Below are 24,582 nucleotides of genomic sequence, written 5' to 3' on the forward strand. Positions count from 1 at the left end.
AAGTCAAGTCACTGTTGATCGACACGAACCAAGCCAAGTCAAAGCTGATCTTCATGAGCTAGGTCAAGTCACCATTGATCGTCATGAACCAAGCCAAGTCAGAGCTGATCTTCACAAGCTAAGTCAAGTCACCGTTGATCGTCACGAACCAAGCCAAGTCACAGCTGATCTTCACAAGCTAAGTCAAGTCAAAGCTGATCTTCAAGAACCAAGTCAAGTCACGGTTGATGTCAGAGAGTCAAGCCAAGTCACAGTGGGTTGTCATCAACCAAAGCACGTCGCAGCTGTCCGTCCAGAGTCACAGCACGTCACAGCTGTCCGTCCAGAGTCACAGCACGTCACAGCTGTCCGTCCAGAGTCACAGCACGTCACAGCTGTCCGTCCAGAGTCACAGCACGTCACAGCTGTCCGTCCAGGGTCTCAGCACGTCACAGCTGTCCGTCCAGGGTCTCAGCACGTCACAGCTGTCCGTCCAGGGTCTCAGCACGTCACAGCTGTCCGTCCAGAGTCTCAGCACGTCTCAGCTGATCTCCTAAAGTCACGACACAGCTGCTCGTCCAGAGTCACAGCAGCACGACACAACTGCTCGTCCAGAGTCACAGCAGCACGACACAACTGCTCGTCCAGAGTCACTTCACGTCTCAGCTAATCTCCTAAAGTCAAGTCACATCACAGCTGCTCGTCCAGAGTCATTTCATGTCTCAGCTAATCTCCTAAAGTCAAGTCACGTCACAGCTGCTCGTCCAGAGTCACAGCAGCATGACACAGCTGCTCGTCCAGAGTCACTTCATGTCTCCGCTGACCTTCCAGAGTCACAGCGTCACGTCTCCGCTGACCTTCCAGAGTCGGGTCGCGTCCGGGCTGACACACTCAGATCATCAAGGTCAGTCTTTCATTATCCCAGTCTGATATCCAGTGTGAGGGATTCACCGCTGGTGTCTGCACGCACAGCTGGTATCTGCACGCACAGCTGGTATCCCCAAACTCACTCACTCTAACCCTCCTGTTCCTGAACTGATTCCCCTGTCTGAAACACTTCCCCTGATGGGGATCGCATTTTGGTGTGTTTGGGCTGCATACACCACCACAGAACTCCCAGAGGTGGCGGCATCCACTATGATTTCTCTAGAGGTGGCGGCTGATGCTGCAGAACCTCCTGAGGTAGTGGCGCTCACTGCTGTGTTCCCGGAAGTGATGGTGCCCGCTGCAGTTTCTCCAGAGGTGGCGGTACATGCTGCAGAACCTCCCGACGCGGCGTGGTGGCGCCCAGTAATGTACTCTCAACCTGTTATGTGGCGGTCGAAGAGACCGTTACTAAATTCTCCCTGTGTCCTGAGGTTACTGCTGTAGAACCTCCAGAGGTGGCGGCAGCTGCTGCAGAACTTCCAGAGGTGTCAGCAGTAGCTGTCAATAAACTCTCGTTCTGTCCTGTCACGGCTAGAGAGGCCGTCAATGAACTCTCGTTCTGTCCTGTCACGGCTAGAGAGGCCGTCAATGAACTCTCATTCTGTCCTGTCACGGCTAGAGAGGCCGTCAATGAACTCTCGTTCTGTCCTGTCACGGCTATGGAGGCCGTCAATGAACTCTCGTTCTGTCCTGTCACGGCTATGGAGGCCGTCAATGAACTCTCGTTCTGTCCTGTCACGGCTATGGAGGCTGTCAATGAACTCTCGTTCTGTCCTGTCACGGCTATGGAGGCTGTCAATGAACTCTCGTTCTGTCCTGTCACGGCTATGGAGGCTGTCAATGAACTCTCGTTCTGTTCTGTCACTGCTATAAGAACGAACTATGAACTTCCCGTGCTCAACCTCCGTCTGGTCCGCCCTGGTGGGCTCAACCTCCGTCTGGTCCGCCCTGGTGGGCTCAACCTCCGTCTGGTCCACCCTGGTGGGCTCAACCTCCGTCGGCTCCGCCCTGGTGGGCTCAACCTCCGTCTGGTCCGTGGTGGGCTCGTGTTCTGTCGGCTCCGCCCTGGTGGGCTCCAGTCCCGTCCGCTCCGCCCTGGTGGGCTCAAGTCCCGTCCACTCTGCCCTGGCTTCCTGCTCTGCCGGCTCTACCTCAGTCCCAGATCACTCCCTTGCCACAAGGACCTGGCCCTCCATCCCTCCCCCTGTTCCGCCTCCGCTCCACCTCCCTCCTGGATCATAGACTGTGTGGAGCGTCTGGAAGCCGCTCTTTGGGGGGGGGGCTTTGTCACGAATCTGGTCTGCACTCCCGGTCACTCACCACTAGAGGTCACCCGCTCACCACATGGACTTTCACACCACACATCACATGGACTCCAATTCCCATCATCCAACACTGATCACAGCTGTCACCAATCACTCATTGCACCAATCACACGCACACCTGATCACACAGCATCACTAATCACACACACTATTTCAACCCTGGACATTCTCTCCCTCGTTGCCGAGTATTGCATGCATTATCGCTGCCCTACAGAGCTCCGTTAGTTTCCCTAGTTTTGCCTCGCCTCGCCTAGCCTTTGTTGGATTGTGTTTTCCCCTGCCTGGACTATCGCTGACGCTTTGACTACCTCTCCTGTCTCACCCCCTTGGATACTGTTCGCCAATCATCGACCCACGCTTGTCTTAGTTCACTCTTCGTCTCGTCCATGTTATACCTGTTTGCTGTTGTTTGACCCTGCCTGTACGACCACGTCTCTGCTTATTAATAAAGTCTGCAAATGGATCCGCACGCCTCTCGTCTCGTCAGCCCCGTAACACCCTAGATGCTAAGAAATTGTCATCACACATAAATTAATTTGATTACATTTGGATTTGGATACATGTTTAGATATTATCAATGGCTACTTTTTGATTTTATCTGTTTTTTTGTTCAGTTGTTCTGTTGTTTTTGTGTCAGTTATTGCATTATTTCAGTCAAACCTATAAAACCTTTTGTTACCCCAAACTACATAGGCCTATAAAAGCCTGATCAGGGACATAAAAGTAATCAGAATGCAGCTAGTAGTTCTTTTATTACTCATTGACGCATGAATGTCCCTTTTAAATAACGCGACGCTCTGCCCTCTATATGTATGACGCTACTCCCTTTAAGCGCTGTTGGAAGGGAATTTATTATTATTATTATTTTTTTTTTTTGGAAGCAAATTAATTTCAGCATTTCGACACTTCCGTCAGGATGCGTTAAATTCGACAAAGCGGTTTAATAAAGTATGTATTGATCTTAATTGTATTGATTTTAATTGACTGTAAAAGTTTTATATGTAAATATTACATGACACACTGAACCTTTAACAATGCATTGGCGCAAAAACGCACACCTTTTAGACCAGTTTCACATGAAACATGATTTCTCGCACTTTTTATGTAGCCTACCAATATTTTAAATTGGCCTTTGAACTTGCACAGCAAAAAAAAGCCTTACCTTGCCAAAACACGGACAGAACCCATCGATCTAATGGCATTGTTGAGGGCTCCAAATCCAAACGCAAACTTTGCATGAAACAATCAGAGGCAGCATTGACAGCGCTCTGATCCAATGGCATACAGGCATCATCAGAATGACAGTCCTCTAGCCCAGTGAAGTTGGGGGAGCCAGTGGGGGCGGCAATCATATTTCAGGGTGTCCGTGCCACTCTTGATCACAACCCTGTTCAAATGTAGCGTCAGTACGTGCGCTCATTGGCGCCCTTCCAGCCTGTGGCGCTCTAGGCGACCGCCTAGCTTGCCTATGCCTAGAAACGGTAGTGGCTATGCATTTAAAATTAGTTTAATATGTTATATCCATTAAAATAGAAGCTTAAGAACATTTTGATTTTGAAAATAATTTTAATTAAACACTGGTGACACAACCACTTATGTCTATGGTGTTACCAATAATTTATGTAAAATTTTGCCAGGAAAGACAGTAACACCACAGACAGTAACACCACAGACAAATCAGCCTAAATTCAGACTTTTCTAAAATGGAGGCTGCCATCATGATGATTCCAAGATCAGGGGACATTTTGAAAATATTAATAAGTATGTATTTATCAAAACTGTGATTAAAATGTCTGCAAGCTATTAACGTAACATCACAGACACTAATAAAGTGTGACACATGAAATTGTCACATTAGCCCCTTTCGCACCGCTTTAGTTCCAGAACTAAAAGTACAGTACTAAAGTACTGGGACGATTTTGCACAAACTATTTCCCAGTACCATTTAAAGGGTTGCATTTGCACCGACAGTGGGTACTAAGAAGTGACGTAAGCCGGTCGACAGTGACGTCATTTGTGCACGGCGTTCAACAACGAAAACAATTAAAGAAGAACAACGTTAACAACAGGAGGATGGAGGACGCTGTGATCGGAGCTGTGTATTTGTTGTGTCTTGCGGGGTTCACAATAATGGACATGGAATGTCGACGTATGCGTCAAGCGATTGAAAGATCGGAAAGGAGTTCAAAATGTTCAAAAGTGCCTGTACTTCAGCGTCCGTCCATCTATCGCTGTTCTCCATTCTTGCGAAATATAAGTTGATGCATGTTTACACAGCATGTGTTTACACAGCGTTTTAAATCATGGCGGGTGAGGGCGTTTTCGTACGCGTTTAGCCAATCAGCGTACACTTACGTCACGATAGTTCCTATGGAACTGTTTTAGACCCTACTCTGAAGTAGGAGCTAATTAGTTCCTCCAAACGGAGTTCCGGGAACTAAAACAGTTCTTAGTTCCCGCGGTGCGAACACGCCAAAAAGTGGGTAGTTCCACAATTAGTTCGGGTACTATGAAAAGGTTCCTGCGGTGCGAAAGGGCCTATTGTTGTAACACCACAGACATGAATTCTCAACGTTTTTCTTAAATATAAGAAAATATGTATTTTTAAAAACAATTTAACAAAATTGTACATGTTAAATAAAATCTATATTCACAATATAACCACTTATTTTTTTGTTAAAAACATTATATTGTTGCAGTTACATTCCATGATACCTCTCTGAGGTATGGTGGGAACATGCATATTTTGTTACAAATGCAATCTCTAAAACTCAATTAAATATGCATTTTAAAATAAAAATGTCACTATTAACAGTGCACAAATTGTGTTTACCCTACAGAATACAAACATGCAAACATTTTATGATTTATTGGTATTTAAAGTTTATTTAAACTGTTGTAAAGTAGAGGGACTTGCCACCACAAATGAAGAATGACCCAGTTTAAATGTACCATTATAAGTAGGCTATATCACTTAATGTGCTCATGTTGCAATAAGGAAATGATGCAATGTCCTGCACATCCTAAAGTCACCTTTGTGTTTATTACAGCTCTTCATACATTACAGATTGTTTCAAAGCAGCTTCACAATTTTAAACAGGAACGTAACAGAATCAAACTTCAAATCCAAAAGCAGCTGAGATTAAATGATGATTATTTAAGACTTTAACCTTGGGATAATTTTTTTTAACACTAACATTTTTGTCATATACATTTTTGTTATAAAATTAAAAAGTTACTTAAGGAAAAAGTCTGGGTCTCTCTGTATCGCTCAGGCTCCGCTGCAGTGTCTATTCTCAGGTGCGATCCCACTACCGATCAGCACGGGGGCTTTGACCTGGGCCGGTTCACCCCTCCTTAGACAACCTGGTGGTCCCGAGCTCCCCCAGGAGCACCATATCGATATCGAACTTAGCGCGGACACCCGATCGACATAGTCCACTGCAGCCCAGAAGCCCTGAGCTCAAGCGATCCGCCAGCCTCAGCCTCCCAGTAGCTTGGATTACAGGCTCCGCCACTGAACCCGGCGAGAGCCAAGAGTCTCAGCGCTGCTGCTCAACCTGCTGCTCACTGCGCCCTCTAGTGCAGATAAACTCTGTCTCCCAGATTCAGATGTAGAATAAAGAAGCTTTATTAGAAAGGACACTAAGAAAATAGATGTTTTACTCTTCAAAATAATTTAAAATAAACCATTTAATTTAGACATTTAATGCACACCTTATGACAAACTTGCACACAAGCAAATAAAAAAATTAAAAGTGGAATTGTTTTGTAGCTACTTTTTCCTCATGTTTTTGTCTACATACTAAATAAATATTAAAATATTGCACACATGCACCATTCACAAAAAATAAAATAAAATATAATATTCAAACTGGGCATGCAATTACTCCGTGTGATTCGTGTGACCTGTAAAAGGGTGGTGAAACTGCCTCAGATGATCTCACATCACCTCAGGGTGTTGCCTGTCTGCCAAATCCTTCTTTATTATGATGAAAATGCTGAATTTATAAAATCTCCAACCATGCACGGCCAGCTCAGCCACCTTTATCGGCACCTAACTGTCGAAGGGATTTCCTCCGCTGGCACAAAACACTTGCACATGCTCGTAAACACACACACAACTTGCATACACACAGTGTGTGTCGCAAGCCTAATTATTTTATCGCACTCCCTCCATTGTAGTCTTGAGGGTGAGTACATCTCATGAGTACATTTGGTTAACAAATAAATTCCTTAGCAGCTTCCTCATCAGGGTGGAACCTGAACACTGGTCTTTAAGTTTCATCTCAGCTGGTGGTGACAGCTGGGTCTGACACACATACACTCTCCCACACACACCCTACCCTTCATCACCCACCCACAAAGTGCAGGAGCCGCCCTGGATCTGCATCCCTATAAGAGGTCAGAGCTGGGCTCAAAGGTGCCATCCTCGTCTGGACAACTCCAACGGTTTCCTCTCTGGTTTCATCTCATCTCCGTATCCATCCACCATGTCGGTCTCTGCTCAAATGATGTCCTCCAAAGGACCCAAGACCGTGACCTCAAAGTCCATTATCACCAAGAGTCGGGGTGGTTCCACGATCTTTCCACAGAAATCCTACAGTGTGTATGGAGGTGGTTTAGGTGGAAGCACCCGCATCTCTTCCTCCTCCCTGCAATCCAGAAGCAGAGGATACGGAGGAGGATATGGTGGAGGATATGGTTTTGGTGGAGGATCCGGTTTTGGTGGAGGATCCGGTTTTGGTGGTGGATACGGTGGAGGTTATGGTGGAGGACATGCAGTAGGCATAATGCCTGGAGGCTGCGTTGTAAATGACTTCCAGCTGAATGAGAAAGCCACCATGCAGAACCTGAACGACCGTCTGGCATCCTACCTGGACAAGGTGCGCTCGCTGGAGGCTGCCAATGCCATCCTGGAGAGGCAGATCCGCGAGTACTATGAGAAGAAAGGGCCGGTCGCACAGAGGGACTACAGTGCCTACTGGAACACCATCAAGGACCTGAAGGACAAGGTACAGTGATGCCTGAACAAATATGAAACATTACTAGCATGTTTTAGTGCAATGACATTCTTTTGGATATAGCAGCTAAAAATAAGACTTGTTTTCTCAGAGTTTGATGATAGTCTATGTCCACATAAAGCAAGTCTCCATATGTGTTCTCATGTATTAAATATTCTATGTTTCAGATTAAAAACGCTACCACCCACAACGCCAACATCCTTCTGCAGATCGACAACTCTAAACTGGCTGCTGATGACTTCAGAATCAAGTAAGCTACACAGCGTTGACCACATTCATGTGAACTTACAACTAGTTTGATGGATAAAACACTCACCACAACTGTTTTGAGCATTGAGCAGCAAATCAGCATATAAGAATGATTTCAGAAGGATCGTGTGACACTGAAGCCTGAAGTAATGGCTGCTAAAATAAATCAGCATTGACATTGCAGAAATAGGCTACATTAAATTTGAAAACATATTACAATATGACAGTTTTACTGTATTTTTGGTCAAATAAATGCAGCCTTAGTAAGCATAAGAGACTTCTTTCAAAATGTAAAAAAACAACAACAAAAAAAACTTACTGGTTGCAATCTTTTGAACCGTAGTGCATGTGTGTATTTATGACATTGGTTGTGTTTAAATAATGATTGGTGTGTTTATTCCCTATTTCACCTTTCCAACAATCAGATATGAGCATGAGGTGGTGATGCGGCAGTGTGTGGAGGCCGATATCGCTAACCTGCGCCGCTTACTGGACCAGACAAACCTGGCAAGGTGCGACCTGGAGATGCAGCTCAAGGGTCTGGAGGAAGAGCTGGCATTTATGAAGAAGAACCACCAGGAGGTGTGTAGTAGTTTTCTGATAGATCATCTATGTAGAACTGATCCTAAATTTTGGAGTATTATATTATATTATATTATATTATATTATATTATATATTATATTGTACTGTGGCATTACAGGAGCTGGCTGCACTGAGGTCACAGCTGACAGGCACAGTGAACGTAGAGGTTGATGCTGCTCCTCAGCAAGACCTGAACAAGGTTATGGAGGAGATTCGTGCTCATTATGAGAACATCATCCAGAAACACCGCAGGGAACAGGAGGCCTGGTTCAAGGACAAGGTAAGACATCTTCTTTCTCCCTCAGTCTCAATATGAACTCTATGTTGCTATCAACTTTTCACTGAATAAAAAAAACACATATTCCAGAATGTCACTTGAAGTAGTGTTTTTGTCTTTTGTTTAGACAGCAGGGTTGAACAAAGAGGTGACCATCCAGACAGAGACCATACAAACTTCCAGATCACAGCTCACAGAGCTGCGAAACACCTTGCAGAGTCTGGAGATCGAGCTGCAGTCTCAACTCAGCATGGTGAGATACAAGTGGAATGTAGAGCGAGATTAGATAGATTATCTAAACCAGAGACAGGAAAATATAACATAAGACTCAAAACAAGCAGAGCAACAGTGCTTTATTATGTTTTTGTGCATGTTCTCAAACAGAAAGCAGCACTGGAGAACTCACTGGCAGAAACAGAGGCTAGGTACAGCTCTATGCTAGGAGGCTACCAGAACCAAATCAACATGCTGGAGGCCGAGCTCTGTCAAGTGCGGGCAAGCATTGAGCAACAGGGACGTGATTACGCCTTGTTGTTGGACATCAAGACACGTCTGGAGCAGGAGATCGCCACCTACAGGAGCCTCCTGGAAAATCAGGACATCAAGTAAGTAGTTTTTTTTCTTTTTAAAAGTTAATGCGAGTTAAAGTCAGTGGAGCATGGATTATGTTATATTATCTTGTCCAGGATTAACTAATTATTTTTTTCTTCTTCTTACTCTTCCAGGACTCAAATTCCAGGTAATTGAAATCTCTCTTTGTATTTTATGGTAGGCTGGCCAGTGTATGTTGTACATTATAACTCTTTCCCTCTTGTCCTTCAGGACCAACTATCATGATCCAAAGTGGATCTCTCTCCTCAGGTGGCTCCCAGATTCTGACATCTAGTGGATCTCAATCCTCTGGTGGTTCTGGTGGACCAACAATCCAAATCAAGCAAACCACCACCACTTCACATCGTACTTACTAAAGTCACAGCATGCCGCTTCATGAGACAGTATTCAAACACATGCAGACATTTAATTTTAAATGAGTGTTGAGACACAGTTTGTGACATGACAATAAACAAGGAAATGTGTTACTTATAAAACATCGAAAGACACTCACTGTTATGTTGTTGTATGTGAGAAATACCTGTCTCTGAAAATAAAATGGCTGTCAAAAAATATTTGTTATATGTTTTTATTTCACATATGGTCTAAAATTTAAAATGGTGCAAAACACATGGCAGACACATTCTCAAGAGCAGAAAATATCATATAGACCACACTCAGAAATTAGTTTTATAAGGACCAGTATTTTTTCAGAGTTGTATTTATTTTTACAGCAAATAAGTAAACAATTGAAATAAATTAAACATTTTATTTGATTTTTTCATGAACAATTTCACTCTAGGATTTGCCTGCTTGTCTAGTGCTCCTCCCATTGGCCATGTGATGCTGTTATATGCTACATTCTGCCATGTTAAAATCAAGAATTTGCAAAACATTTTACAAAACACATAAATAAATGTAAAAAATAATTTTCTGTTGTTTGTTCAGTAAGCCTGGAAGTTATTATGATATTAACAATTAGAGCATTTTCTTCAAAGCCCCACATTATATTAACAGTAACTTAATTTGGCCAGAAAGGGTTTTATTTTATAGTTGGCCTGGGAGTTATTTAAGAGTAAACGCAAAAGTCTGGGTCTCTCTGTATCGCTCAGGCTGCGCTGCAGTGTCTATTCTCAGGTGCGATCCCACTACTGATCGGCACGGGGGCTTTGACCTGCTCCGTCTCCGACCTGGGCCGGTTCACCCCTCCTTAGACGACCTGGTGGTCCCGAGCTCCCCCAGGAGCACCATATCGATACCGAACTTAGTGCGGACACCCGATCGACATAGTCCACTGCAGCCCAGAAGCCCTGAGCTCAAGCGATCCGCCAGCCTCAGCCTCCCAGTAGCTTGGATTACAGGCTCCGCCACCAGGGCTGGACTGGGACAAATAAATCGGCCCTAGCATTTTTTGGTCCTGGTGGCCCACCACCATATATATATATATATATGATATACACTACCATTCAAAAGTTTTTGAACAGTAAGATTTTTCATTATTTTTTTTTGAAAAAAGTCTCTTCTGCTAACCAAGTCTGCATTTATTTGATCCAAAATACAGCAAAAACAGTAATATTGTGAAATATTTTTACTATTTAAAATAGAATATATTTTAAAATGTAATTTATTCCTGTGATCAAAGCTGAATTTTCAGCATCATTACTCCAGTCACATGATCGTTCAGAAATCATTCAAATATTCTCATTTGCTGCTCAAAATACATTTATTATTATTATTATGTTGAAAACAGCTGAGTATAATTTTTTTTTTCAGGTTTCTTTGATGAATAGAAAGTTCAGAAGAACAGCATTTATCTGAAATAGAAATCTTTTGTCTTTATCATAATTTTTTATCAATTTAAAGCATCCGTGCTAAATAAAAGTATTAATTTCCATAATTTCTTTCCCAAAAAACAAAACAACAATTATAATGACTCCAATCTTTTGAATGGCGTATTGTATAATGTTACAAAAGCTTTTTTATTTCAGATAAATGCTGATCTTTGGATCTTTCTATTCATTAAAGAATCCATTAATAATAATAAATATTTCTTGAGCAGCAAATCAGCATATTAGAATTATTTCTGAAGGATCATGTGACACTGAAGACTGGAGTAATGATGCTAAAAATTAATCTTTGATCACAGGAATAAATTACATTTTAAAATTATTTAAGAAAATAGATGAAGAGTTTTAGGATATAAACATTTTAGGATATACCTGCCGATCTAAAACATTTTCTTTTACATACCTAAACCATCACGAGCAAGTTTTGTCGGACTGTCCTTATAGCGACACACCAATACATCTTGCCGTCTCTTCTGCTGGTACGTCCAACTACTGGTGTTGTTCAAGAATGCTTGGAGCTACAATCATTGTGTGACGACTGCTGCATTCCGAGGGACTGATTTGTTGAATGACACTCTGTGCCTCATCAAACTTAACCCAAATCCTTCCATTTACTGTACAGCGACAATTATCCCCTGCATTTGCAACATCCTCCCTCAACTCTAAGACTCTTCTGTATATAAAATGATAATCGAGAGGAGAATTTTTTTTGCAGAAATCAGCTAAAGCTAACAAATCATCTACAATCCCTCGCCAACCACCTTCAGATTCCCCTGACATTTTGCATCCCTCAAACCCGTCTTTAAACTACCGCTGTAATGACGTATAGCTTTTCTAACTGTCCAATGAGAGTGCGTGTTACATATACAAGCGAAAGAGGGGTTGGCTCTTCAAATTGAGACGAAAGTTGATTGGTTGCTCCCACATGTGTACTGTCCAATGGCATTTTTTAACTCGATTGACAAATGGATAAAGAAAAGCATTTGGCTAAAGGACAAAGAAAAGCAATTGGCAAATAGAGAGAGAAAAGCGTTTGCCAAATGCTTTTTTAAAAAGCGATTTAAAAAGTGCATTTAAAATGATTAATTAATGTACTTTTTATTATTTTATTAATCCACGTTTTAAAACATGAATTAAATAAACAGTTTTAAATTTTTCTTTTTATTTACACATTTAAAAATTATTTTTTTAAATTGATTGTTTTATTGTTTTATTAAACTACATTTAAAAACACGAATTAAATAAACATCTTTAAATATGTCAATTAATTTGTCCATTTAAAAGTGATTTATTTATATACATTTTTATGTTTGAATTATTAAATCAATAAGTTGATTCTTCATTTTATTTTTAAGTGGCACTCTTGGTCCTCCATACACTAATGGCGCGCGCACACAGGATAGATGGCTGCCTCCGTTGCGAGTCCCTATCAAGCACTTTACCGATTCAGCTGCTCTCCTCTCCTCCTCCTGCCTGGGTCTTTACGCCGCATCACTCACCGCAGAGCAAGCCTGTTCTTGATGAAGCTGCTGTGAAAACGTGGGAAAAGCCGATGAGGAAGAAGTTGGGGTGAAGTGTTCTTTATATAGGTGGAGGCTCCGTCTATGGCTCCGTCTATAGCGCATTGTGATTGGGTGGTTTACGCTGTCAATACAGGAGACAAACCAATGGGCCACTGGCTGCTTGTAGTCCCTGCGTGATGGTCAGATTCAGATGTAGAATAAAGAAGCTTTATTAGAAAGGACACTAAGAAAATAGATGTTTTACTCTTCAAAATAATTTAAAATAAAACATTTAATTTAGACTTTTAATGCACGCCTCATGACAAATTTGCACACAAGCAAATAAAAAATTGAAAGTGGAAATCTTTTGTAGCTACTTTTTCCTCATGTTTTTGTCTACATACTAAATAAATATTAAAATATTGCACACATGATATGAAAATAAAATATAATATTCAAACTGGGCATGCAATTACACCGTGTGATCTGTGTGACCTGTAAAAGAGTGGTGAAACTGCCTCTCATCACCTCAGGGAGTTGCCTGTCTGCCAAATCCTTCTTTATTATGATGAAAATGCTGAATTGATCAAATCTCCAACCATGCACGGCCAGCTCAGCCATCTTTTTCAGCACCTAACTGTCGAAGGGATTTCCTCCGCTGGCACAAAACACTTGCACATGCTCGTAAACACACACATACACACACACACACAACTTGCATACACACAGTGTGTGTCGCAAGCCTAATTATTTTATCTCACTCCCTCCATAGTAGTCTTGAGGGTGAGTACATCTCATGAGTGCATTCGGTCAACAGATAAATGAGTTAGCAGCTTCCTCATCAGGGTGGAACCTGAACAATGGTCTTTAAGGTTCATCTCTGCTGGTGGTGACAGCTGGGACTGACACACATACACTCTCCCACACACACCCTACCCTTCATCACCCACCCACAAAGTGCAGGAGCCGCCCTGGATCTGCATCCCTACAAGAGGTCAGAGCTGGGCTCAAAGGTGCCATCCTCGTCTGGACAACTCCAACAGTTTCCTCTCTGAGTTCATCTCATCTCCGTATCCATCCACCATGTCGGTCTCTGTTCAAATGATGTCCTGCAGAGTACCCAAGCCCGTGACCCCAAAGTCCATTATCACCAAGAGTCGGGGTGGTTCCACGATCTTTCCACAGAAATCCTACAGCGTGTATGGAGGTGGTTTAGGTGGAAGCACCCACTTCTCTTTCTCCTCCCTGCCATCCAGAAGCAGAGGATACGGAGGAGGATGTGGTGGAGGATATGGTTTTGGTGGAGGACACGGTTTTGGTGGTGGATACGGTGGAGGTTATGGTGGAGGACATGCAGCAGGCATAAATGACTTCCATCTGAATGAGAAGACCACCATGCAGAACCTGAATGACCATCTGGCATCCTACTTGGACAAGGTGCGCTCGCTGGAGGCTGCCAATGCCATCCTAGAGAGACAGATCCGCGAGCACTATGAGAAGAAAGGTCCGATCGCACAGAGGGACTACAGCGACTACTGAAACACCATCAAGGACCTGAAGGACAAGGTACAGTGATGCCTGAATGAATATGAAACATTACTAGCATGTTTTAGTGCAACTACATTCTTTTGGATATAGCAGCTAAAAATAAGACTTGTTTTCTCAGAGTTTGATGATAGTCTATGTCCACATAAAGCAAGTCTCCATATGTGTTCTCATGTATTAAATATTCTATGTTTCAGATTAAAAACGCTACCACCCACAACGCCAACATCCTCCTGCAGATCGACAACTCTAAACTGGCTGCTGATGACTTCAGAATCAAGTAAGCTACACAGCGTTGACCACATTCATGTGAACTTACAACTAGTTTGATGGATAAAACACTCACCACAACTGTTTTGAGCATTGAGCAGCAAATCAGCATATAAGAATGATTTCAGAAGGATCGTGTGACACTGAAGCCTGAAGTAATGGCTGCTAAAATAAATCAGCATTGACATTGCAGAAATAGGCTACATTACATTTTAAAACATATTACAATATGACAGTTTTACTGTATTTACTGTATTAGCCTTAGTAAGCATAAGAGACTTCTTTCAAAATGTAAAAAAAAACAACAACAACAACTTACTGGTTGCAATCTTTTGAACCGTAGTGCATGTGTGTATTTATGACATTGGTTGTGTTTAAATAATGATTGGTGTGTTTATTCCCTATTTCACCTTTCCAACAATCAGATATGAGCATGAGGTGGTGATGCGGCAGTGTGTGGAGGCCGATATCGCTAACCTGCGCCGCTTACTGGACCAGACAAACCTGGCAAGGTGCGACCTGGAGATGCAGCTCAAGGGTCTGGAGGAAGAGCTGGCATGTATTTGAATTTGAATATACTTTATTGTCCCATTTCTGAGAAATTCATCTTGGACAATCATGACATGGCCAGTACATAACATTGACACAAACTACGCATAACAACTCATAATGATTTACCCATATCAAGTATATTAAAACTACAATATGCCAAACTGGCGACACACGCATCGCCACACCCCCACTTATTTCGGCCAAGTTTTGATTTAGATTGGACAGTCAGATTTCCATACCATGCTGTTATACCATATCTTATCAAACTCTCAAAAACAGACAGATAAAACAGAAATAGAATCCTCCGATTTACCCCAAATACCTTTAACCTTCGCAAAAAGTGTAACCTCTGCTGCAGTCTAGAACAAAGACCGTTGACATGAGAAGACCAACCTAAGAAATTGTCCATACAGACACCCAAGTATTTGTGTGATGTAACCTGTTCAATAGAATTCCCGTTTATTATTACAGGACTGTGATCCCCCACAAATCTAGGGTCGAAAAGCATTTCAACAGTCTTTGTTTCATTTAAGATAAAAGAATTCTCGTCGCACCATCTTACAAATCTATCAACTTCTGAAAAGTATTGCAAACAAGTAGTGTTCCTATGCAATAAACTCAGTATTGCCGTATCATCAGAGAATTTAATAAAAAAATTATTATCCTGACCTGAAACACACTCACTGGTATATAACGTAAACAGAATGGGTGAACTAACACACCCCTGCGGTGCCCCCTTATTGGTGATTTTCACCTCAGAGAAACAATTATTTACCCTTACTTGTTGTGTACGATTAGTTAAAAATGTATAAAACCATTTAATACAGAAGGGGCTCACTTTCAATTCTATCAGTTTACTAATTAATATCCTAAGTTGGAGAGTATTAAATGCCGAACTAAAATCTATAAAAAGTAGACGCGCATATGCTTGGGTATCCTCTAGGTGTCTATTTACTAAATGAGAGATACAATTAATGGCATCCTCTGTCCCCGTCCAGCCTTATAAGCAAACTGAAATGGGTCAAGTGATAATTTAACCTCCTCTTTTAAAACATTTACTACTAGTCTTTCAAAACATTTCATGATGTTTGAAGTCAAAGCTATAGGTCTAAAATCACAGTTATCAACTGGGCAATTTTTCTTGGGAACTGGCATGATTATGGATTTTTTCCACAATGAAGGAATACTATGCATGTCTAAAGATCTCTGAAAAATAGGACGAAATGCTGAAGTAAGTTCATCAGCACAAGTTTTTATCAAAAAAGCAGAGATTCCATCAGGACCCGTAGATTTTTTGGTACATATGCCTTTAAATAACGAACAGACTGTATGTGGAACAACTTCTAATCTACAATCTGAATTACATATGATAGAGTCTAAATCCACCAATTCCTCTAATGTGGACTCAAACCTTAGAAAAAAATCATTTAGATAATTTGCTCTTTGCTGTTCATTACTAGTTATAAGCCTGTTCTGGACAGGTTCCATATTGGTTACTACTTTCATAGCATCCCATAATTTCCTGGAATTCCCAAAGTTAAAATTTTGTTCTATGATGTCTCTATGTTTTGTCCTAGCCTCCTTCAACAAACTATTTAATTCCTTTTGAACTAATTTTAATTCAGTTTTTTCTTGGTTGTTAAAAGCTAACTTCTTCCTATTTAAACACTCTTTAATTTCCTTTGTTATATAACTTTTGTTGTTAGGAAATACAGTTACAGTTTTCTTCTCAACAACTGTGTCCACACAAAAATTAATGTAGTCTGTTATTGTCTCTGTGGCATCCTCAATATCCATATCATGAAACAGTTCCCAGTCTGTGCAAGCGAAGTAGTCCTTTAAAATTTCAATATTGTCATCAGACCAAACTAGTACAGTCTTCGTCTGTGGCTTTGAGCGTTTTAAAAGTGTTTTGTAAGTGGGTACCAAATGAATCGTGTTATGATCACAGTTCAACAGAGGGGGTTTGGGCTTGGCCACATATGCATCCTCCACATTCCCGTAACATTTGTCTAAAATCTTATTTCCTTGGGTAGCACATTTTATGTACTGTTCATGTATGAAGAAGAACCACCAGGAGGTGTGTAGTAGTTTTCTGATAGATCATCTATGTAGAGTTAGGTACAAATTTTTGAGTATTATATTACATTATATTATACTGTGGCATTACAGGAGCTGGCTGCACTGAGGTCACAGCTGACAAACACAGTGAACGTAGAGGTTGATGCTGCTCCTCAGCAAGACCTGAACAAGGTTATGGAGGAGATTCGTGCTCATTACGAGAACATCATCCAGAAACACCGCAGGGAACAGGAGGCCTGGTTCAAGGACAAGGTAAGACATCTTCTTTCTCTCTCAGTCTCAATATGAACTCTACGTTGCTATCAAGTTTTCACTGAATAATAAACCACATATTCCAGAATGTCTCTTGTAGTAGTGCCTGGATAGTGATATAGAGTTTTTGTCTTTTGTTTAGATGGAAGGGTTGAACAAAGAGGTGGCTGACAACACAGAGTGCATGCAAACTTCAGGATCACAGCTCACAGAGCTGCAAAACACCTTAAAGAGTCTGGAGATCGAGCTGCAGTCTCAACTCAGCAAAGTGAGACACAAGTGGAATGTAGAGCGAGATTAGATAGATTATCTAAACAACATGATCTCACAGAATTCCGCGTAATGACCACGGACTCTTAACCCCCGAATCTGTGGTGGCATCACGGAATCGCAGAAAATTCTGTGATGGGCTCACAGAAGTGATTCCAATGTAAGTCAGTGACAGGCATCAGCCGTGAACCACGCATGGATTCACTGGTTCAACACTTTAAATAGGAAACCCTTAGCATCAATATGCCGACACGATACTGGGAAATTGATCGTCATCATTATTGTTCAGAAGTGGGTAGGTTTAGAGTAGGGGTGCGGTCAGGTACTCCAGTGAAAGTATAAATTTATATGCAAAATATAACTGCATCGGAGTCACTCTTTTTAAGTGGTCCGATGCAGCGTCAGTGTTGAACCAGTGAATCCGTGCATGGACCACGGCTGATGCCTTCTGTGAGCCCATCACGGAATTTTCAGCGATTCCGTGATGCCACCACAGATTCAGGGTTAATTCCGTGATCATTACACGGAATTCTGTGAGATCAGGTTGATCTAAACCAGAAGCAGGAAAATATAACATAAGACTCAAAACAAGCAGAGCAACAGTGCTTTATTATGTTTTTGTGCATGTTCTCAAACAGAAAGCAGCACTGGAGAACTCATTGGCAGAAACAGAGGCTAGGTACCGCCGTATGCTAGCAGGCTACCAGAACCAAATCAACATGCTGGAGGCCGAGCTCTGTCAAGTGCGGGCAAGCATTGAGCAACAGGGACGTGATTACGCCTTGTTGTTGGACATCAAGACGCGTCTGGAGCAGGAGATTGCCACCTACAGGAGCCTCCTGGAAAATCAGGACATCAAATAAGTTGGTTCTTTTTAAAAGTTAATGCGAGTTAAAATCAGTGGAGCATGGATTATGCTATATTATCTTGTCCAGGCTTCACTAATAATTTTTTTTCTTCTTCTTACTCTTCCAGGACTCAAATGCAAGGTAACTGAAATCTCTCTTTGTATTTTATGGTAGGCTGGCCAGTGTATGTTGTACATTATAACTCTTTCCCTCTTGTCCTTCAGGACCAACTATCATGATCCAAAGTGGATCTCTCTCCTCAGGTAGCTGCCAGGCTGTCCCATCTAGTGGAGCTCAATCCTCTGGTGGACCAACAATCCAAAGCATTTATTTTCAGAGTTGTATTTATTTTACAGGAAATAAGTAAACAATTAAAATAAATAAAACATTTTTATTTGATTTTTTCATGAACAATTTCACTCTAGAATTTGCCTGCTTGTCTAATGCTCCATTGGCCATGTGATGCTGTTATATGCTACATTTTGCCATGTTAAAATCAAGAATTTGTAAAACATTTTACAAAACACAAAAATAAATGTAAAAAATTATTTTCTGTTGTTTGTTCAGTAAGCCTGGAAGTTATTACGATATTAACAATTAGAGCATTTTCTTCAAAGCCCCACAGTATATTACACTGTAAGACCAAATAGTAAATCTTTCATAAAGGAATTGGGTTGTAATTACTCAAAAGACATAAAAACATTCATTCGCCTCTAATTATTTGAGTAATTAGTACAAAAATGTAATTTTAAGTTTACAGCACTCAAATGCTTTCATTTGTTTTTGGCAGTGTACTCAAATAATTTTAGTACAACCCCGTCTGACCTCGTTTGCGGTTTTCTGAACCTGCCGGTGATGAGTTTCTCTTCGTCGTGCTGCCCGCGCAACTGGTGAGTTAACCGAAGTTCCTTGCATTATTTCTTTAAATGTGTTTAGTGTCTTAGCAGTTAATGTATTTTATGCATTTGCAAATTATTTGAGCCATTTTATCCCGCCTCACTAAAGGTCAAAAATCGATTGAATTCATGAAGCAACTGTATTTAGATTTATTTCTATATATAAGTCTGTTTTTTTTTTTTTGCATCCAGTGTCCACACATTAAAAAAGTTTTTGGGTAACAAGTTGTAATGACCTTAAATTGGCGGTTTTGATTCGTATATTTAATTGGCTCACATTGCTGGACATAAAGTAAAATGATTTTCATAGAGGTTTCCCAATAATTTGATTTACTTTGTTCCACGAGTTGTACATTTTTGTAAGGACCGGTATTTATAAATGTATTCAAGTTGTTGGCTCAAGCCGTACCAGTAAAGCTTGTGTTATTTACCTAAGGCATTTGTGTTCTTGCTTAAAATGTAACATTTTAAAGAGCAAATTATACAGTATAAATATATAAAAAAAGAAAAAAGAAAATATTACAACCTGACTATCTTCTCAATCTGTTTCTTTTCAGGATAAAAGTGAAGCAGCTGGAAGTTTAGTTTGGTATATTGATGTCCAATTATTAATTTTAATACGCGTTCATTGTATAGAGATACTGGAACCTACAGATTGGTGAGATCCTGGATTGCTGGCCTGCTTTAAAATGGAGTCACAGGTAAAAATATTTTTCTTATCCCACTTGAAAATGTTTTATATTTAAAGGGACAGTTCACCTAAAAATGAACATTCTGTCATTAATTACTCCACCTCATGTCGTTCCAAACCTTTAAGACCTTCGTTCATCTTCAGAACACAAATTAAGATATTTTTGATGAAATCTGAGAGCTTTCTAACCCTGCATAGACAGCAGTGTAATGTTATAATGTGCTGTCTGTATCTGTTTTTAAACTTACAAATTGGTGGCACCTGTTGACTTGAAGTTTATGAATCATCAAGGAACACGACTTCAGTTAAAAATCATCTTTAGTGTTCTACTAAAGAAAGAAAGTAGCTTACATCTTGGTTGGCTGAAGGGTGAGTAAACGTCAACCTGAAGAACCAGAAATAAAGTTGATCCCACAGGAAAAGTGTCTGAAGTACTCTTCAGGATATGTGACACTTCAGGTGAGTGGTTACTCTTCTTAATGGCTGATAGGGTTGATTTTGAGTGATTTCGGTTGTGTTGTTATACGTACAGACGTTTTAGGGTGACACATAGTATTGTGTGGCTATGCTGATTAGATTCCATGTTAAATCAAGATTCTCATACTCAAGTCTCTAATTCTCACTCTGAAGGAAATATTAACATCCATGCTGCTGTCAATGATGTCCATGATGAGCTGCTGTCCTCCGTGCTCCATCCGCCTATCTGCTTGAGGATGACTCCAACGTTCTCAAGATGGGGGATGTAAGTGATCATGTTGCTTAAGCCTATGATACACGGGGCAACTTTTTGAGCAATTTTGCTGGGCAAAAAATGAGACACAGGGCACACGACCGATCTAAAGTATCCAGATAGAAATTTGTTGCCCGTTCTCAATGGGAAAGTGCCCAAGCAACATTGCTCAAAAATGTTGCCCCGTGTATCATCACCTTCAGAATTGTGAGAGGTCACTAAAAATGAAAATGATGTCTAGTCCTCATTTACACTTTTGCAGAAGACCAAAGAATTACTACAATTATAAAGGATATAATCAAAACCTGGAACTATAGCCTGAATGACATCTGAATTGCAGGAGAGATTGTTGGATAACCAAACCGTTTTGGTTTGAACTGGCTTCCATAGTATAGAAAAAATACTATAAAAATCAATGCAACCTGAAACGGTTCAGTAATCAACAATCTCACCTTCCATTCAGATGTCATTCAAGATCTAATTACAGGTTTTGAATATAGGCTATCAATTATAATGTAGTTATTGTATGGGATAGAATGGTTTGGAGTAGATGTAAATATATGTCATTTATTAGCAGTCAGCCTTTGGAAGTTTAGAGTAACATCACTCTGTTTTTGTCTTCAGGTAGAACAATCTGATGATGAACCAGACGCTGAAGATTTATCACTTCGTCTTCTCTCCATTAGTGACAATTCAACAGTTGCCATGCTTTTCTGCTCGGAGAAGACTGAAGTTGCACTTTGGGTAACATAGTTAACGATTTCCCCATATTGGCTCATGCATTTGTCATGCTTTTTGGACTAACTTGCGCCTTGGATCTAAGTTCCCCAAAAGAGTTGGACAATACATTTGACTTTACCCGGAAAGTCTTGATGGGTCTGGAGGACGGGAAGCGGAGACCCAGAGCATTGAGTCTTAAAAATGAACTTTTGTCAGTAGAGTTTCCTCAGTGTTTTAACAAAGGTACTCCTTTATTTGACATTTCATTTAAACTTCCACTTCTGTCACTTTTAGTGAATTGTGTATTTTTTTTTTAAATTTATTTACTTATTTTTTACAATATTTGTCTAGTATTGAATTTTCAGAACATTTTCTCAGTTGATTTTTCTGGAATGGTATACATTCCATATACAGTACCATGTTCATCCACTCATAGAAATGACAGTTTAAAAAAAAAAAAATACATTGCTCTATTTTGAAATCTTTCTTGTATATTCTATTCTTGTATAACTTTTATATTTCTAAAGTTACTGTTAGAGGTGAATTTTGGAAGTGTTCCTATTTTAGGGAAGTGTTTACAGCTGAGTGATATCCAGATATCCATATTGTCCACTTCTAAAAGTGACAGTTACCATCTCAGCTCATTTTTTAAGGACCTTGCACTGTTTTGGAGAATGTATTTCCATTTGATGTTGAACAATTTAATGTTGATGTTTTGTTAATGATTTGAGGTTGCTTAATAAAAGAGTAACTTGCATTTAAATTGTCTGTATTAACCCATTTTTGTTTATTTTATTTCAGAATGAGTATAGTTATATATTAAAACTAATGTTTTTACGAAGGTAAACTTAATTGTAATGTAATAAAAAAAAAAAAATGAAGTCATCTTTAATTAATTTTAATTGGTTCTGTGAACCCAAAAACTCCTTGTAAAATTAACTTGATCAATACTGTTATAGTAACTTGTAAGATTTAAGTTACTATCAGTTAAAATGACAGTAACATTTACTTAAAAAAATGTTTCTTTTGAGTTAATATAACTTAAGAATTCTGATGTAATCAGTTTCAACTATTTTTTTGAGTTATATTAACTTATCTGGTTTTACAGTGTAACAGTAACTTAATTTGACCAGAAAGGGTTGTATTTTATAGTTGTCCTGGGAGTTATTTAAGAGTAAACGCAAAAGTCTGGGTCTCTCTGTATCGCTCAGGCTGCGCTGCAGTGTCTATTCTCAGGTGCGATCCCACTACTGATCGGCACGGGGGCTTTGACCTGCTCCGTCTCCGACCTGGGCCGGTTCACCCCTCCTTAGACGACCTGGTGGTCCCGAGCTCCCCCAGGAGCACCATATCGATACCGAACTTAGTGCGGACACCCGATCGACATAGTCCACTGCAGCCCAGAAGCCCTGAGCTCAAGCGATCCGCCAGCCTCAGCCTCCCAGTAGCTTGGATTACAGGCTCCACCACCAGGGCTGGACTGGGACAAAAAATCAGCCCTAGCATTTCTTGGTCCTGGTGGCCCACCACCATATACAGTGAGGAAAATAAGTATTTGAACACCCTGCTATTTTGCAAGTTCTCCCACTTAGAAATCATGGAGGGGTTTGAAATTGTCATCGTAGGTGCATGTCCACTGTGAGAGACATAATCTAAAAAAAAAATCCAGAAATCACAATGTATGATTTTTTAACTATTTATTTGTATGATACAGCTGCAAATAAGTATTTGAACACCTGAGAAAATCAATGTTAATATTTGGTACAGTAGCCTTTGTTTGCAATTACAGAGGTCAAACGTTTCCTGTAGTTTTCACCAGGTTTGCACACACTGCAGGAGGGATTTTGGCCCACTCCTCCACACAGATCTTCTCTAGATCAGTCAGGTTTCTGGCCTGTCGCTGAGAAACACGGAGTTTGAGCTCCTCCAAAGATTCTCTATTGGGTTTAGGTCTGGAGACTGGCTAGGCCACGCCAGAACCTTGATATGCTTCTTACAGAGCCACTCCTTGGTTATCCTGGCTGTGTGCTTGGTCATTGTCATGTTGGAAGACCCAGCCTCGACCCATCTTCAATGCTCTAACTGAGGGAAGGAGGTTGTTCCCCAAAATCTCACAATACATGGCCCCGGTCATCCTCTCCTTAATACAGTGCAGTCGCCCTGTCCCATGTGCAGAAAAACACCCCAAAGCATGATGCTACCACCCCATGCTTCACAGTAGGGATGGTGTTCTTGGGATGGTACTCATCATTCTTCTTCCTCCAAACACGTTTAGTGGAATTATGACCAAAAGTTCTATTTTGGTCTCATCTGACCACATGACTTCCTCCCATGACTCCTCTGGATCATCCAAATGGTCATTGGCAAACTTAAGTCGGGCCTGGACATGTGCTGGTTTAAGCAGGGGAACCTTCCGTGCCATGCATGATTTCAAACCATGACGTCTTAGTGTATTACCAACAGTAACCTTGGAAACGGTGGTCCCAGCTCTTTTCAGGTCATTGACCAGCTCCTCCCGTGTAGTTCTGGGCTGATTTCTCACCTTTCTTAGGATCATTGAGACCCCACGAGGTGAGATCTTGCATGGAGCCCCAGTCCGAGGGAGATTGACAGTCATGTTTAGCTTCTTCCATTTTCTAATGATTGCTCCAACAGTGGACCTTTTTCACCAAGCTGCTTGACAATTTCCCGTAGCCCTTTCCAGCCTTGTGGAGGTGTACAATTTTGTCTCTAGTGTCTTTGGACAGCTCTTGGTCTTGGCCATGTTAGTAGTTGGATTCTTACTGATTGTATGGGGTGGACAGGTGTCTTTATGCAGCTAACGACCTCAAACAGGTGCATCTAATTTAGGATAATAAATGGAGTGGAGGTGGACATTTTAAAGGCAGACTAACAGGTCTTTGAGGGTCAGAATTCTAGCTGATAGACAGGTGTTCAAATACTTATTTGCAGCTGTATCATACAAATAAATAGTTAAAAATCATACATTGTGATTTCTGGATTTTTTTTAGATGTCTCTCACAGTGGACATGCACCTACGATGACAATTTCAGACCCCTCCATGATTTCTAAGTGGGAGAACTTGCAAAATAGCAGGGTGTTCAAATACTTATTTTCCTCACTGTATATATATATATATATCTATATATAATGATATACACTACCATTCAAAAGTTTTTGAACAGTATCACTCTTAGAAGAAAAGGTTCTATCAGGCGCTACGTATTTGGAACCCCTAAAAGGTTCTATATAGAACCCTTTTTAAGGGTTCTTTGTAGCCAGGAAAAAAGGTTCTATATAGAACCCTTTAGGGGTTCCCATCATGGGATCATTTTTGGGTTTAAATTTGTTTTATTTTAATTACATTTTAAGACTTAAACAGCTCATATAACTACTTTATCATTAGAAAAACTGAAATAACT

At 40.8% G+C, this 24,582-nt stretch overlaps 1 protein-coding gene and 1 pseudogene across 1 annotated transcript; both read left to right on the forward strand.

Annotated features, from left to right (window-relative positions):
- The first annotated feature begins 6,724 nt into the window (after positions 1 to 6,724).
- LOC131549786 (keratin, type I cytoskeletal 13-like) lies at positions 6,725 to 9,423 on the forward strand. The gene is given in 8 exon segments (XM_058792258.1): positions 6,725 to 7,246; positions 7,423 to 7,505; positions 7,930 to 8,086; positions 8,206 to 8,367; positions 8,492 to 8,617; positions 8,749 to 8,969; positions 9,090 to 9,122; positions 9,209 to 9,423. Coding segments are annotated over 8 exon segments (1,428 nt in total). The 3' UTR covers positions 9,333 to 9,423.
- A 3,964-nt stretch (positions 9,424 to 13,387) lies between these two features.
- On the forward strand, positions 13,388 to 18,138 carry LOC131549236 (keratin, type I cytoskeletal 16-like; annotated as a pseudogene).
- Positions 18,139 to 24,582: the final 6,444 nt, after the last annotated feature.

The sequence above is a fragment of the Onychostoma macrolepis genome, chromosome 11 (assembly GCF_012432095.1).
Source record: "Onychostoma macrolepis isolate SWU-2019 chromosome 11, ASM1243209v1, whole genome shotgun sequence".
Lineage (NCBI taxonomy): Eukaryota > Metazoa > Chordata > Actinopteri > Cypriniformes > Cyprinidae > Onychostoma > Onychostoma macrolepis.